Source organism: Ixodes scapularis, unplaced genomic scaffold, assembly GCF_016920785.2.
Source record: "Ixodes scapularis isolate PalLabHiFi unplaced genomic scaffold, ASM1692078v2 ptg000943l_1__unscaffolded, whole genome shotgun sequence".
NCBI lineage: Eukaryota > Metazoa > Arthropoda > Arachnida > Ixodida > Ixodidae > Ixodes > Ixodes scapularis.
This window is the reverse complement of record NW_024610073.1, coordinates 559,604-575,372: the sequence shown is the minus strand read 5'-3', so window position 1 is coordinate 575,372 and position 15,769 is coordinate 559,604. Positions and strand designations below refer to the sequence as shown.

The 15,769-nt window shown below is 45.7% G+C and overlaps 1 protein-coding gene across 1 annotated transcript in view; it reads left to right on the top strand.

Annotated features, from left to right (window-relative positions):
* The first annotated feature begins 751 nt into the window (after positions 1-751).
* Positions 752-15,769, top strand: part of LOC8031267 (sorting nexin-17) — an 82,789-nt gene continuing 67,771 nt past the window's right edge. Inside the window, exons 1-2 of the mRNA XM_042288036.1 lie at positions 752-982; positions 4,492-4,566. Coding sequence (XP_042143970.1) covers positions 923-982; positions 4,492-4,566 — 135 coding nt within the window. The 5' untranslated portion in view covers positions 752-922. The remainder of the gene's footprint in view (positions 983-4,491; positions 4,567-15,769) is intronic.

Genomic DNA, 15,769 nt, shown 5'->3' with positions numbered 1-15,769 from the left:
CTGGCTGCCGCAAGCGGCGGATCATGCAGGCAGACCTTCTGGGTCCCAAACACGGTTACATCATCAGAGCAGTTTCGTGAACTTCAACAATTCACGAACTTACCGGTGGAAAGATATTCACGTTTTTTTCGAAGCTTTCTTTTTGAAAAGCGCGCAGATGTACGGCCTCGCGTTAACGCTAAACTAAACCATATACCCGGCTTCGCTGGTGGGGCGCGGCTGGGCGCGGTTGAGGAATACGAAACTGCGCAACCACCAGATTTCCGAGATTTCGACAGAAGGGAAGTTAATGCAGCGTAATGAGTTTATTGCTTTTTATAAGCGTTAGAATAGCTCATAATTTAGTTTACAACGTTAAATTATCACTGTTTATATTGCTAAGAGTTTTCACTCTTCGCGTTACCATGGCAACGTTGCTTTCTTTCTCTCGTGTTCTGTCGCTCTCTTTTGCGTTCGTTCACTCGGGACCCAGGATGTCGGCGCACGGGATTTGCCACTCCTCCTCACCCACCTTTACCCCCCTGCCTCGAACCTCGGCTGGTTCGGTCGCAGTCGTCGCAGTCGACTCCTGCAACCCCAGCAACTCCAAGTTTTTTGCTTTGTTTTTCTCTCTTCTTTGTGGTTATTTGTATACAGCGCCGTGCTTCTGCTAAAATATAACGCCAAGAACTATTCGCGTTTATATTTTATTTTCAGTTAGCTAATAATCGGGAAGATTTACAGAGCGATTACCCCATTGACACAACGTTGTGTATGTTGGGTACACTGGGCGCAGGAAAGCGAGAAGCTGGCAGAGCGCGAAAGGGGCATGGCCGAGTGGGCGACTGTGTGGTGGCGACCTACTCCCGAGATTCTATCTGCGCCCCATCTGGCCCGAATGCCTCTGATGTGCTTCGTACGCTGCTGACTTCCGCGCTCCAAAATGCACTTCTCCATACCGGACACCCAAGAGCTCAAGGACGAAAACGGATCGTCGTACGTTGTAAGTGTCGTTCACTGTTTATGGATCTGTTGATCTCAGTGTGTGTTGAGTATCTGGTAGACCTTGATCAGAATCGCGATGTGTTGGGGAGCTGCTCGTGTTTCGTGCTAAAGAACGACGCAAAGACAGCTCGTCAAACGCGTGTTGCAACTGTAGCAGTTCTCATCTCGGGCGCATTTTTCTTTCGATATGGTTAGACTTTTTCAGTTTCTCCGCTGCCGCCGCGACGGTCGCTGTCCTTTTGATCTCAACTTGCGTCCGAAGTGAGTGAGGAAATACTGGTGCGCAGCTCGAGAAGTAGGTTGTGCAGCTGAGCGCGTCCTGGCTTCGCGCACCGATCGAAGGGCACCGTTGCAAACCAGATTTGCCACGCTGCGCTGCCAACAAACGCCTTGAGGGATGGAACGACGGGATTTATCTGCGAGCGGCCAATAAAATCAAACTGATTTACTCCAACATACTAATTGTCCAGTTACATAAGAGATTATTAGTGTGCTCAGATTTCCTTTTTATTGCAAGATACTTGCTCAAAGATTTCTGTAGCTGATACACGACCCACGTTTTTGTTTTTTGTGTATAGACAAAACATAAATTTAAAACAGTTGAATCCGTGTTTCATTCCCAACAGTTTGAGACATCATTTATATAATTTGATGGTGATTACCATAGTGCCTCGGGTGGTCTGTCAACTAAAATTTTTGGTAAACCATCGTAACATTAGGCTATTTCCTCTTACGGTCCATGCGAGTTAGCTTAAACAGTTAATCTGTAGGATTTTGGGTAGATACTCATTTCTGTTTTTTACCACAAGAGGGCACGGCACAAATTGAACAATGCTTGATACGTGTTTCATTCTCAACAGTTTCAAGCGTCATTTGAACGTGCCATGTTATTGAGATTGACACTGATTAGCACAGTGCCCTACATGGCTTGTAGTACAGCTAACTTGTGCATCTGGTTGACCATTGTCGCCATAAGTTTTTGATCCTCCATGCCCTCGATAGATTTTGCTTGAACATTTGTATGGGACAGATTTTCAAACTTGTCGAGGGGCATCTTTCTCGATTAAACCCTTCCTGGTCTTGGTATTGATACCAGAAAGTAGCCTCTTGTAAACACACATGCTAGGCAGTGATTGGCTCCTAGTCATGGACCAGTGCAGTGGTTCTCCGATGGGGGTCCCCAAAGGCCTTCTTAGGGCTGAGCAATAAAATGTATTTTTTGTCCATGCTGACAGTCCTACATATGCCCCGAGTGAGTAGGGTTGATTAGTGTATGCTCCAGGGCTTCAAAATTCACTTGCATGCATTTCCTTTTTTTATTTACCATTTTGTCATTGTAATTGCCTATTATCCCCACCCCTCCCCATCACTTCCATTGATCTAGAGAGGCTCCCCAAAACATGGGTGGTTGAGAACCACTGCACCAGCGGCTGGCCCAGATCTCCTAAAATGGTGTCTAAACAAAGAAGAATGACACACCGGCAGAGACTGTTGAGGAGATTTGGGTACTCTGGAGTTCCGAGGAGCACAGTTTGAGAACCCGTAATGTAGGAATGGGCCTCATCTAAAGGGCATAGAGAGCCCTAGAGTCTAGAGCACGGGTGGCCAAGCTGTGGCTCGCAAGCCGCATGCGCCTCTTTGCATGTTAAAGTGCGGCTCGTGGCTCCCTCCCCTCCCCACTCCTCCCCCTATGCCCTGCCTCCTTCCTGTTCACACGAGTACTTCCCCAAAAAGAGAAATGGAACGCGTTTTACATCAAAAGACAGGTTGCGGTTTGGTAGACCCGTGCTACTGCTAACTTACGTACAGTTGGACTGCTTTTGACCCGGATAGATTAAAAGTAGTTCGAGTTTCGCTCATTGCTCTGGACAAAAGTTTGACCCGCCCGCCGTGCGGCTCTTGGAAGTTTCGTGGTTTTGTTTGCGGCTCTTAAGCTGGGTCAGCCTGGCCACCTCTGGTCTAGAGATACCTCTGACAAGGAGGGTTGCACTCCGTCGGAAGACGCATGTTCCTCCTAGTGCTCGTAGCTCCATGGAAGCTCAATCTTTATTCAGTTATTTTGGCTGGAATCATGCCGTAGGTACCTTGGAGCAGTGTCTTCTCAGTAACAAAGAGTTACGTCCTTCACATTTGAATTTGACCGAGATCTGCCAGGTGTTTGGGTTGTCTCGCGGCAGCACCCACTGTACTTTGGGCAGTGGCCTTTATGCTTCTTTTGGAGGCAACTGGGGTGTTTGTTCATTCATTGTTTTCCTAACAGAGAGTACTGCACCAGACAACTTCCCTTTTATGGGCATCACTTGTCGTCTGGCAAGCGAGGCATTTAACGGGACTAAGGTTACCTGGTTCAATATTGTATCTCTGCTACACAGGTACAAGCAGACATGCTAGATAGCTGCAAACTTACTCTAGAAGCCGGGAGACGTCTTTATTAAAATAAGTATGCCGACTTGACGCAATGAGGAAAACAGAATCATTCGTCGTTTGGTCTCCCACGTGGGTCGCCCAGTGTGTACGAAGCGAGACCTTAACACGGCTATTTGTCAGGTGAGGGAGGAGAGGACTTGCTTCGTCCACAGGGATGCGTCGGCCTGTAGTGCGGTCATTCCCAATTCCCGTCTGATGCCTCCCGCTTGGGAGGCGAAATGTCTAATGATTTTATTTTCCTCGTTGCGTCAAGTCCGCATACGTAGTTAAGCTTTTTCTCTGCACCACCCTGGGACTGATTCGTGTGTGGACTTCTGGCCTTTACTTGGAAAAAGTCTATCTTTAGGTTAATGAGAAGAATGTGAGTGTGCAGGCAAGACTGTGGTGAGGGTTGAGAAGTCGAAGAACAAAAGCAAGGGAGAAGACATCTCACAAGCAGCTAAATCGTTTATTTTCTCGCTCATTCTATATCCTTGATGGTAGACACCAACAACCCTCTTAACTGAATGCTTAAAAAACAGGGACAAGGGGACGAAGAAACAACACGTTGGCCAAGAACCCTTCTTCCGTACATACACTGTTTTCACAATGCACCAATTGGAAGTTGCATCGAGGCCTGGGAAATACATTTTTCTATTGTTTTGATTGTTATCGTTTTTCTTATGATCCTCTTAATATCATAAGGCTCTTTGTGTAAAACCTGAGTCTGATAAAAATTGAGCAGCAAGAACAAGGACGAAGGGAGGACAGGACAGGCACTCATTTGTGTCCTGTCCTCCCTTTGTCCTTGTCTTGCTGACTGTGCACATCGCTAAAAGGTTATTCAGTGACTCACCCAGTGCACCGTGATCAAACTGTATGTTTGTGAGAGGAGTTGGTGTCCATTGGGGCCATAGAAACGATTTAGCTACATTTGAGACTTCTTCTCCTGTGCCTTTCTTTTTCAAGTTCAAAGTTTCCTATTCTTTCCCTCACCACAGTCTCGGGCTTTAAACATCATGATTATCATTAGGTGTTGAGCTGTCCAGTGTTCTTACCAGTTATGGGCTCTCATTGGGTGCTCTGTTCACACTTTCATAGGCATACAACATCCATGTCAATGGAGCATTCCACTGCACCGTGCGCTACAAGCAGCTACACAACCTTCATGAACAGGTAAGGGATACATTGTGCACTTTTGCAGGAACGTAAAATGTGAGCTGGGTGTATCTCATACCTAGGCTCTATACTTTCCGGTTTTAACCGAAAAACACCGATAAACATTTGCCAGTGCCGAAAATACAAAATTGGTTAAAACTGAAAAACACAGTTTTTTTTTCATATTTTCAAACAAGTGCTGTTTTTTTTTCACCGAAAAAGTCCTGTATACTTCCCAGTTTTAACCAAAAAACACCAATAAGCATCCGCCGGTAACGGAAATAAAAATTGTTCAAAAAAAAAAAAAAAAAAGACTGAATTCTAAATTTTTTTTTTTAGAAATGTTGCTTTTTTTCACTGAAAAAACTCCTACGCCAACTTCCATCGAACACATTATCTTACCCGGAATCATGTACTGTTCCTGTCTTTCTTTTGTGACCTACGTTGTCTTGGACTCTTGGAGGACAGCAGCTTTGTTTCACTGTTATCCAAGGTCAGCAGTCCTCCAGGGCCGCTGAGCTTGAAGATCACTATCAGTGGCCTGAGAGGCTAGCCTCAGCTGACCAGGACTGTCCCAAGCCTCGTTGGACGTTTTGGGGCTTCCCGTGTCCAGCACAAATGTTGAGCGAGCATTCTCGAACTTTCGCGTCGTCACCAGGAAGGAGCGAGCGTCAGTGACAGACACGAGCCTAAACACCAAAAAACATCCGCCGATTTTTGCCATAAATGAACGCCGGAAAGTATACACCCTAGTCATACCTGCCAAGTGTCCTGTATTATCTGGGGGCTGTAAGACCGTTTGTCGAATGACAGTTCGCTACATGTCAACTGGTAGCAGGGCTATTCGTCGTATAGGATAATTCTTCATAGGCAGCTTGTCATTGTCATTTCGTCAAACTATTAACAAATATTTCTTATTTTTGTAGCATTTCTGATGTTTATCGAGCATAGTTCTTCTGCCAGACTTGGACGTAGTTCAACTACTCTAATCAAACTACTGTAGTTTAACTACTTTTCCGAGTAACTTGGTAACTTTCTATTGCAACTTTATTTAGGTAATTAGTAGTTTAATTTAACTACATTTTTCAGGTAACTTCCACTCAAATTACTAACTACTTTCAAAATATAGTGCTAATTGTGCTCATCACATAAGTTTGAGCACAGAAATAAGTAAGTCGCCGGCAGATGAAGTGGCATTCCCAAACAAGGGGCCCCCTCACATTCCGTTCCCACGCACTTGTACTGAGCAGCCGTAGAAACTGCATCACAGGCGTCCTTAAGCCAAGGTGGCGATGAGCAGCCAAAACGAACACCGGCGCGCACAAACGCAGGCAGAGATGCTTACCAAGTCTTTTCAAAATATAGTGCTAATTGTGCTCATCACATAAGTTTGAGCACAGAAATAAGTAAGTCGCCGGCAGATGAAGTGGCATTCCCAAACAAGGGGCCCCCTCACATTCCGTTCCCACGCACTTGTACTGAGCAGCCGTAGAAACTGCATCACAGGCGTCCTTAAAGGGGCGGTGCAATGATTTTAACACTGAATGAATGTGCAGCTTGAATTTTTTATATTGTTTACTTCGGCATAAGTAAGAGAAAAAGTGCCACCATACCCCAAAATACCTCTATTTCGCTGCGTAATCGCAAAATAAAAAACACTTTTTTTCCCAACCTCCGGCCACATGGTGGCCGCAAATGGAACCTGTGGTTTGACGTCATTCGGAGTGGTTTTTGTAAGTGATAGTGTTAGGCAATTGTAAGCTTGATTTGAGGTTAAGTTTAAAAAAAATCTTGTTGTTTAGGCATGCAGAAACGCTTCAAAAGCCTAATATTGCCGCTAAAAGATTTGTGGCGCCATCTACCGCAAGTCAACCAAAGCTGCCGTCGCCGTCATCCGTCGACGCCGGAGGCACCTACGGCGGCTACACGAGCAACCCGGACGTTTCGTCTTTCCCTCGCTCGACGGAGTGCGTTGGTCGTGGGGTCCGTAGTATCGTGGTATCGTTATTGTTCCTGGTGTCTCGACCTCGACTACGACTGCCCGCCGCACAAGTCCAACTGACTTACTATACGCAAGCATCTTGCGCTCGACGTCGCTCAGGCCGTCCGCCCATGCCGCCATGTTGGTCGGGAATCGACGGGAGAGCGGCGAGCCTGGCGAGCCGGCGAGCGCTGGGGAAACGGAAGCCAGAAGCACCCAACCGAAAACCAACGCCACTCCGAATGACGTCACAGGCGAAGCTGGTGCCGCTTCAATGTTGAGTTGAGGGGTGCCAGAGATACCAATTTCTTTTATTTTTTTTAATGAAAACTAGGGCAAGCAGGAAAGAATAGTTTTCGGTCCTTCGTTTTATATGTGGCCGGGATCAATTCCCGCAATTAATTAGCCAAAGTCCGCAAATTGTTGCACCGCCCCTTTAAGCCAAGGTGGCGATGAGCAGCCAAAACGAACACCGGCGCGCACAAACGCAGGCAGAGATGCTTACCAAGTCTTGGTCGGGTATTGACCTAATCCGGTAATGCACTCAGGCGCCGCGACTCCAGCTGCAACCGCGAAAGACGGGGACACTCCGAAGATTGTTGTTGTTTTCATGTTGACTGCCTTTAGTGAGTTCTGCCTCAAGCGGTTTGGGGGTTCCACTGGAATGACCTCGCAGCTGGGCGCCTGTTCCCATGGCCACCTCGTCGTCAGTGCATACTCCCTTGCAAAGAAGGACTCCCCCGCGCTCGAATGCAGACACGGATAATCCGTTCATGGGAGCACGTTCCCGCTTCCAGCTGCAACTGTACGAGTAACGATGCTTGTTCACGTAATTCTTTGCGTCCTTCCGACCTTCTACGCCAGGGGACCTCCTCTTTGTTGAAAACGATTTACTTTTCAGGTATGGCAGGTGCGTCAGGAAACCTAGTCGCCGGCGAAAATTGCGAGTCACCCTTGGGGGATCCTTTTTTTTGGCCGCGGCGTCAGCGGCAAAGTATAGTTTGTTTCATATTCTGTTGAACCAAAACAATTTCTTTTCAGTAGCATAGCACTAGCACTGTAATGAGACGCGCAGTCGTCAGGACGATGTCATCGTCGTGGCGCGAGATTTGAACCCATGACAATCAGGTGCACTCACTCAGCATACTCTCCGAACGTCAGGGGAATAAAGAAGGGCCAGTCATAACAATCTCAACTTGCTGAAAAAAAGAAAAAGGAGGAGAGTTTGTTATAAAGGACCCTTTAGCCGAGGGCAACCTCACATGTTTCGTCATGGACACTTAAGATGTCGACACTCGCTTACCCAACCCTGCATAGCCTGTTTCTCAAATTCAACGCTGCTGCCGTTCCATCCAGCACGTCGGTGGAACGCCTTTTTAGCTTGGCTGGGGACGTCTTTAGGAGGAAAAGAGGGAAACTCCCCTATCAAAAACTTTGAGAGTCAATTGCTTCTACGAGTGAATAATCTATTTTGGTTAAAACGCAAGCCATAAAATGACTGCATTTATTTTAGGCTCGACGTTTTTTTTACGGATCATAACTGCTGTTCGTTTTGCTACCACAAAAATATAAAAGAGTAACTTGGGAAGTAACTTCAAAGTAACTCGCTATTTTTTTACAGTAGTTAGTAGTTTACTCGATTGCTATTACAAATGAGTAATTTCTACTCCAATCCAATTACTTTTGGCGTCGATACTCAGTAACTTAACTTTATTACCTTTTTCGAGTAATTTGTACATGTCTTTCCAAGTGAGTACAATTAGCAGGGACCCCCTTCCTCGAATTAATAACTTTTTCCTCGACTCAAGAAATTATATTTTTACCGATTTCTAATAGACACTGACTAATTAGGCCTTGTCCTCCACAATGTTGGCACCTCTCTCAGTCATTAATGGACAGCAAATTGCTAGGCAATTGTGGGGTGTTACGTGAAAGGTTTCAGTCGCGCATGCGCAGTCTGCGTGTGTCGCGCACGGGGACAGGCTACATTCTTTCTGCGTCGCGCATTTGCAGTTTGTGTTGCGCACGTGGATGAGCTACATTCTTTCCTTATCGTGCATGCATAGTTTCTGTCTGTATTGCACATGTGCAGTCTGTGTCTGCGCAGCACAGACTGTGTCTTTGCCACGGCACGTCCCAATAAAACTCTAGTGAAGAGCTAAAGAATGTTTGACACTAATAAAGAAGGAGCACTTATTTAAAGGGACCATGAAATGACCTTTTTACTTTTTCCAGATAACTTTTACATTAAACCGTCAATGTTCACTGAATGCCGAACAGGCATCCGTTTTCGTCTCGGTTTATTAACTTTTACACAAAAAATTATTGAAATATCGACTTTTTCATTCTCTCCAACTGACCGCAAAAGAAGCCGTGACGTAGACCGTTTCCGGAACCGGAAGTTCTCTCGGCAGTAGGAGAATGGGAGTGTTAGCGGCAACGAGTTGGGGTGCGCCGGTAGGTTTTACTGCGCTGATATCACCGACGTATTTCCTGAATCGGCGCCTCTCATCGCCGCATCGCAGCTGAGCGAAATTCAATGAGATATGTTGCGCTACAGCGACAGCATGGGACTAGTCCCATACGCCGGTATGCCTGTTGGGAAGTGCAGCGAGTCTTGTCACCACCCCGTCATTGTTGGCAGAAGGGCCGGCCCGTGTCAGTCGTTTGCAAAGCGACGTAGATGGCGTTTTTCGCGGCCTCGGAGATGCAGGAGCGAGCCGACGTTAAAAAAGATACGTTTGAACTACGAGTGTCAGCAAGAGCCACGTAAATACCTGCTTACACTCGGAGCGGACGCGCGCGCTTGATGGAAGTCTTGTATTCGCGCTGTTGGTAAGCGCTTCGGGACCGTTCTTTTACGATTGCAACTCGATACTGACGCGACACTCGGCAAAGAAAGGTTGGACCGGGGTCGACAGTGACGTGCAGTCTGTCAGAATAAAAATGGCATACCAATAACAAAGTGTACATACCGTGTTACGAAGGCAATCCATACGGCGTTTATTTCAGCTCTATATCACACAAAACAAGAAGATAGAATCGACGAGAGTCCCTTTTCGACGAGTGTTCGTCAACACTGCCTCGGAAAACAAGGGGAAGAGATTGACCTCCTCACCTCTTAATCTAGAATTGAGGTCAGTGATCAAACTATAATACGGGAAGGGTCCACAAGGGTCGCGCGGGCATATTCCTTTTAGCACGCCAGCCGGTCGTAGGCAGACGGTCTTGCGACGAAGCAACGCAGCGCCGAGTCGGAATGCCTGCTAGGCCTATACGCTTCGTCGGAGTCGGTGAATCCAGCGTTCTTGTTCGTCGTGGTCTGTTTTAAGTACTGTTTTCTTGCTGCTTGAAGTCGGCACGCGCGGGAAGAACACGTAGAAAAATAAACGTTCAGTCAGTCAGAGTTTTGAGAGGAAGGAAAACAAAGAAAATAAATGTTCGTCGGTCGCCGACACCCAAGTTAAGCGCGAAACACATGTACGACGAAACCGTCCGATCCGACGTCCGACCGCGCAATACGACGGTCGGAGGCGAGGGTTTTCAACGCTCTCCGATGCTACGAAAACCCTCGCCTCCGACAGTCGTATTGCGCGGTCGGACGTCGGATCGGACGGTTTCGTCGTACATGTGTTTCGCCCTTAACTGGCGGCCCTGCCCTACTGCGCACGCGCAGTGGTTGCTTCGTTTACCACACGATAGATGGCGCTTGGCTCTCAGCATTATCAAATTTGGCAATTTTCGCCACACATCTCTAATTATGCTACAAAATGTGGATCTGAATATTATTTAACAAAACTTTTAGGAAACATTCGCCGGCTATTTATTGTTTACGATCGCGGTGCTGGTGAGGTAGGCTCTTACCCAATAGGCGATGTGGATTCGGCTGACGTGCACAGATTCTGCGTATGCATCGTAGTGAACAGGCGAAGGAAGGAAGGCGCAAAAGAGTCCAGTTTTCTTTCAAAAGTTCTATAGCAAATAATTTTTTTGGGCTCCCTATTTTGTGTTTTTGTGTTTCTTTTCACACCTTTTACGACGTGCGGTGGATGAAACTCGATTTTAAAATCATTTCATGGTCCCTTTAAGTATCTTCAATGGACGTTTATTTATTGGTGTCATTCTACCGAAGAGATATTCATTCACAGTGATACATTCCTGGCACATGCCTCGACAATGTCCATGTTATTGCTCCTATCGTAGCGATGGGGAATCACCCAACGTCCCCTGTTGCACGCTACGCCCGTGGAGATGGCCCCACTCGCAGCTTGGCTGAGCTACATTTCCCTCATAGTGCACTCATTTATTAGTGACTCCAGGAATGCCTGGAGATTCGGTGAAGTACAACTTACAGTGGATGTCCATAATTATATTGGGGGCATTATAAATATGAGATAAAAATTGGCGATTGCGCGTGCAGGATAAATAAGGTGAATAAAGAACATTATGGACAATTACCCGTAGCCCGTAATGCCTCCTCACTGATGTTGCTATGCGGCATTCCACCAAGCATCGAATTATGCGCTAAAATGTTTATCAACTGAAAGGAAACGATTGAGTAAACTTTCTAAACGGGACTCTACACAAAAACTCAACAACAAATGCAACCGAATGCTAAGAAAGCTAGTACACGGGCAACAAGATCTTCGAGCATTATTTCTCGTTTTTCGACAAGTTTCCCAGTGACAAATCGCCCTTTGACTGATTGCCCTGTGTGATGAATTGCCACGCTACAAGTTGCCTTATTACGAATTGTCTTTAGACGAACGGCCCGTATCCCATTCCTGGGAGACTCCTGAATTTCGACCATTTCATACAGTTGTACGATTGACAAAAAAATCTCTGGGAAAGCGCAAAGTAGCCCTCTCGCATTTAAACGAGGAGTTTTTGCCGTTGCATCAGGTGACAGCAACGATAGCGAGGCCCAGCTGTGCTTCGCTAGCATGAGCAGTGCGATACATATCTAATGAAGGCTTAAAATACCTCCCAGATTTCCTTTCTCCCAACTTGGCAGGTATCAGGGCTGGGCAGTGTCGCGATACAAATGTGTTGCGATAGTATTTTAGAGATACTTTCGAGTACCTGTATCTCTGTATCGAAATACATTAAAATAATTATTGGTATCTCGGTAGTAAAATACATTTGAAATGTATCGTTCCTATCGCAATAATTTCCCAGATTTAGGTATCTCGTTACATTTGTTGTTCTTTTAAAGATAAATTCAAAAGATAAAAACATCCGTTTGGTGCAAGTTGCTTCATAATTTAGAATATGAGCACCCCTACAACATAATTCATCTCAATCACCAACATTAAAAAAAAAAAAAAAAAAACTGGTTTGAAAAAGATTACATGCAAAATAACAAAATCAGCTCTTCTCACAAAGCCCTCCACTCTTTCCAATTTAGCAGAGAGAACGCTGTAAAGGAGTTGAGTGAAGAAAAAGTATGGTCCTGTTGTCCAATCTCCTTGCACTATGGGTGATCTCAGAAGCTTATAATACGACAGTTTGAGATGCACCCTCGCGGCAAAACAGGGTTCATTTCGGGCAGACGTCTTTTGTCAAGCATAGCAGGCATTAATGATAAATACGGGGCGACATGTTTTCTTTAACAGCAATAATGATAAATAAAGAGTTCGAGGTGAGGGAAACGGCATAAAATGACACGGAAAAGGAGCGCAAGCATAAACGACCATTCATATTTGCCACAAACTACACCTAGCACCATTTAAGAACAAAGTTATTTCTATAAGTATCTATATTCCGGAATACGTTTTTGCTGGTTTTACGGAAGTATCTTGTGGATATCCCATGGCATAAAAGACAAGCATATCTCTGTATCTGTATTTAAAACACATGTATCTCAGTATTTGTATTCCCGAATACTTTTTGGAGTACAGTTAAACCTAGATACAACGAAATTGATAAAAGTTTGCAATAATTCGTTATATGGAGGATTTCGTTACATGCAGTTTTCGCGGAAAAACTCGTAAAGGACACGTGGAAAGAAAGCGAAAATTAAAAATCCACGTGGGCAAACTCATCACGTCATTTATTTAGTGGAAAAGAAGTCTGTAAGCTTGCCTTGTGTCTTTCGCACGAGCGAAGGTAGCACGCAGCGCTCAAAGGACACCAAAGCGTTTAGAGCGCCGTCGTCGTCCTTTGCCGGCGATCCGGCGTAATACATTGATGGCATCCAAGACCTCCCTCACGGTAGGCACCAAAGGCTGCTCGCCTTTGGTGGCAATTGGACAAGGATATATCTGCATTTTAGGTACAGTCGCCGACCGATTATTCGGACTTTGCAGGTACCGTAAAAACGTCCGAATAATAGGGCAGTCCGTAAAATCAGCAGATTGAAAAACTTGCCTTTATTACTTCCAACTGGGCTTAAAAAATCTGTAAACAGTGCCTTGTTTCAGGTTACGCCTCTGTTTCCGTTCGGCAACCTTGTGTTAGCTTGAGAATCGCTGCCTTCTTTTCTAGCGTTATGGTCGAGTACTTTCTGCGCTTCTTAATGACACATTGCGGCGGCAGAACAAACGGGGCTATGACGTCCAAGCCAGCGTTGTGCGAATGAGATAAGAGGCGCAAAACCATGAGCGCAAAATGGCAACTGGCGACGTAAAGAAATGGTAAAATGGGAAAAGCAAAATAATGATGATGATGATGACGTGCAGCTAAATGGAAAAAAAGGGCTAGCATAGCGTCACCTAGCAGTAATACTCAGGAGTACTCAAGTAGCGCCAGTAGTGCTGCCAAACCAAGCCAATCCATTTGCAGCCAACATAAAAATCAAAATGGCCGCTTCTCGATGGCGTTTTCCGCTGATTGCTCGCGACGATTTTGTCCGAATAATCAAACTTTTGGACTTTAAGCTGTCCGAAACATTGGTTGTGAATATACACTATTTCTATGGATAAGTCACGGTTCCACCTTTAGGTCCGAAATATCGAACAAGTCCAAATTATCAAAATCCGTAAACAAAAAAAAAAAATGGAGATTGCGGCAGAGCGATTTTATTAAATCAAGGTTATCCAGTTCGAGTGCTTCGTTACATGGAGTTCACAAATACGAGTGCTTCTATGAAGATTTCGTCGCAGAATTGAAAAAGTTAGTTAAATAGAGGGTTTTGTTGTATACAGGTTCGTTACCTCAGTAAATACAGCGCCAAAAAACGACAGGACAAAGACGAGAGTAAACATGACGAGGCGCACTCGCAACTAAAGTTTATTTAGGAAAAAACACATAATATATAGGCCGTTAAAAACGCCTATTCATCCCATCAATCCAGAAGACCTCTTGATAAAATCAAACTCTTTCCCTGAGAGGGCAAGGGAAGGCTCGCTAACGCAGTTATCTCCCTTTGCTCTAATCTCGAACGCCTCGTGCACTTCTCGGCATATTTTTTATCTTTATATTTTGCCAGAACCTTCACATCATGCGAAACTGGTGAGCACGGGCAGCGACTACAGTGGACAGCTAGATTACCAGACGGGCTTGCTCTCAGAACCGCATGTTCTCGTGCACGATCATTGACACATCTGCCAGTCTGGCCGATGTACACGGAGCCGCAAGTCAGCGGAATTTCGTAAACCACTCCGACGGCACACTCAGCATATTTGGTTTTGTGTTTTGTGCCGCACTGCTCCATGTCTGTCTGGGGATTATTGATTCTACGGCACAAGCGTGCCATCTTTTCTGGAGCTGAAAATACTACGGGTAATCTAAACCGCTGTGCTACTTTCTTTAAATTATGGGACATGGCATGCAAGTACGGAATGATTACCGGTCTCGTTTTTGGCCTCTCTCTTGACCGATTGGTTGCCCCTTTGAATTTTTTTAACAATCCTTCCGCAACCTCAGTCAGGCACCCTTGTGGGAAACCTGCCTTCTGCAGGCGTGAAATCTGTAGGTTAAAGCTGTCTTGCACAGAATGATCACAAGATCGTTTAAGGGCCATCTCCAAACACGTGCTAGCAATGCCCCTTTTTACTAATCTTGAATGGGCAGACTCGTACGGCAGGATGCATTTCTTAGATCTTGGCTCGTACGCCCAACATATGTGGCTCTCCAGAAAGCGTAGTTTTAGGTCAAGGAACTGTAGTGTCCCTTCTACCGGCTTCTCGTGCGTAAACCTCAGACCTCCAGAACACGAGGAAAACGCATCGAGCATCTGGGTTACGACGCCATCCAGCGATCGCTCTGCCAAATCGCTGAACACAAGGTAATCATCAACATACCTATAAATCTTTATGCTGTTGTCGTGCCCCAGCTTCTCGGCAATGGTGTTGTCACATTGGCTTAAAAAAATATTGGATAGCACCGGCGCGACACACGACTTGATGCAAATGCCCTTCCTTTGGACGTACATATCACCTTTAAAGGAAACATACGTGTGCGACAGATAAAACGACAACATTTCCAAAAAACTCTCTGCACTGATGCCACTCGAATTGGCAAATGACACCTCACCGTTCCGTTCTATGCATTTTCTAACCCCCGAAAAGAGATGGTCGTGCAGTATAGAATAAAAAAGGTCTTCCACATCCAAAGAAAAAGCACTACGCATCCCATTAGCGTCTCCCTTCAAATAATCAGTAATCGTTTCCGAATTTCTAATCAAGAAAGGGTCGTGTAGTTCCAAGCACGACAGGTGTTTGGCGAGAAAGCTGGACAGCTGGGATTGCCAAGATCCCCTCTCTGTAACAATCGCTCTAAAAGGAATACCTATCTTATGCGTCTTGGCAGAAAAGAAAATGTCTAAATGGAGTCCCTTGCTAGATTGCACACTTTTCAGAAGTCCAGGAAGGTTCATTTCACTGCAAAGTTCCTTAGCGCGCGTCTTGAGTTTGGTCAAAGGTCCCGGACTCACTTTCTTGAAGTTCTTGAGAACAGCCTGCTGAGCCTTCTCATGCTACAAGTCCCGCGGCGCCACTACAAAGCCACCCTCCTTATCTGACATAAGCAGTTTTAAGTCTTGGTCTTTAAAGTAGTCTATGATGTGCGACGTTTTCTTGCACCTCACAGCTTGTCCCGAAGTACGCAAGAGCACATCAACACCGTCCGCCACGCACCTTTCCTTGTCTTCAGGGCTTGTTTTCTCCGCTATGCCTCTCAAGAGAGCCAGTTTGGCAACAGATCGCAGCTTCGGCTCCTGGCTGAACTTGGGTCCCTTGTCCAGTGCTGACTTGATGTTGGGGGGAAGTACAACATCCCCGAGTGTGGCAACTTGTTGTT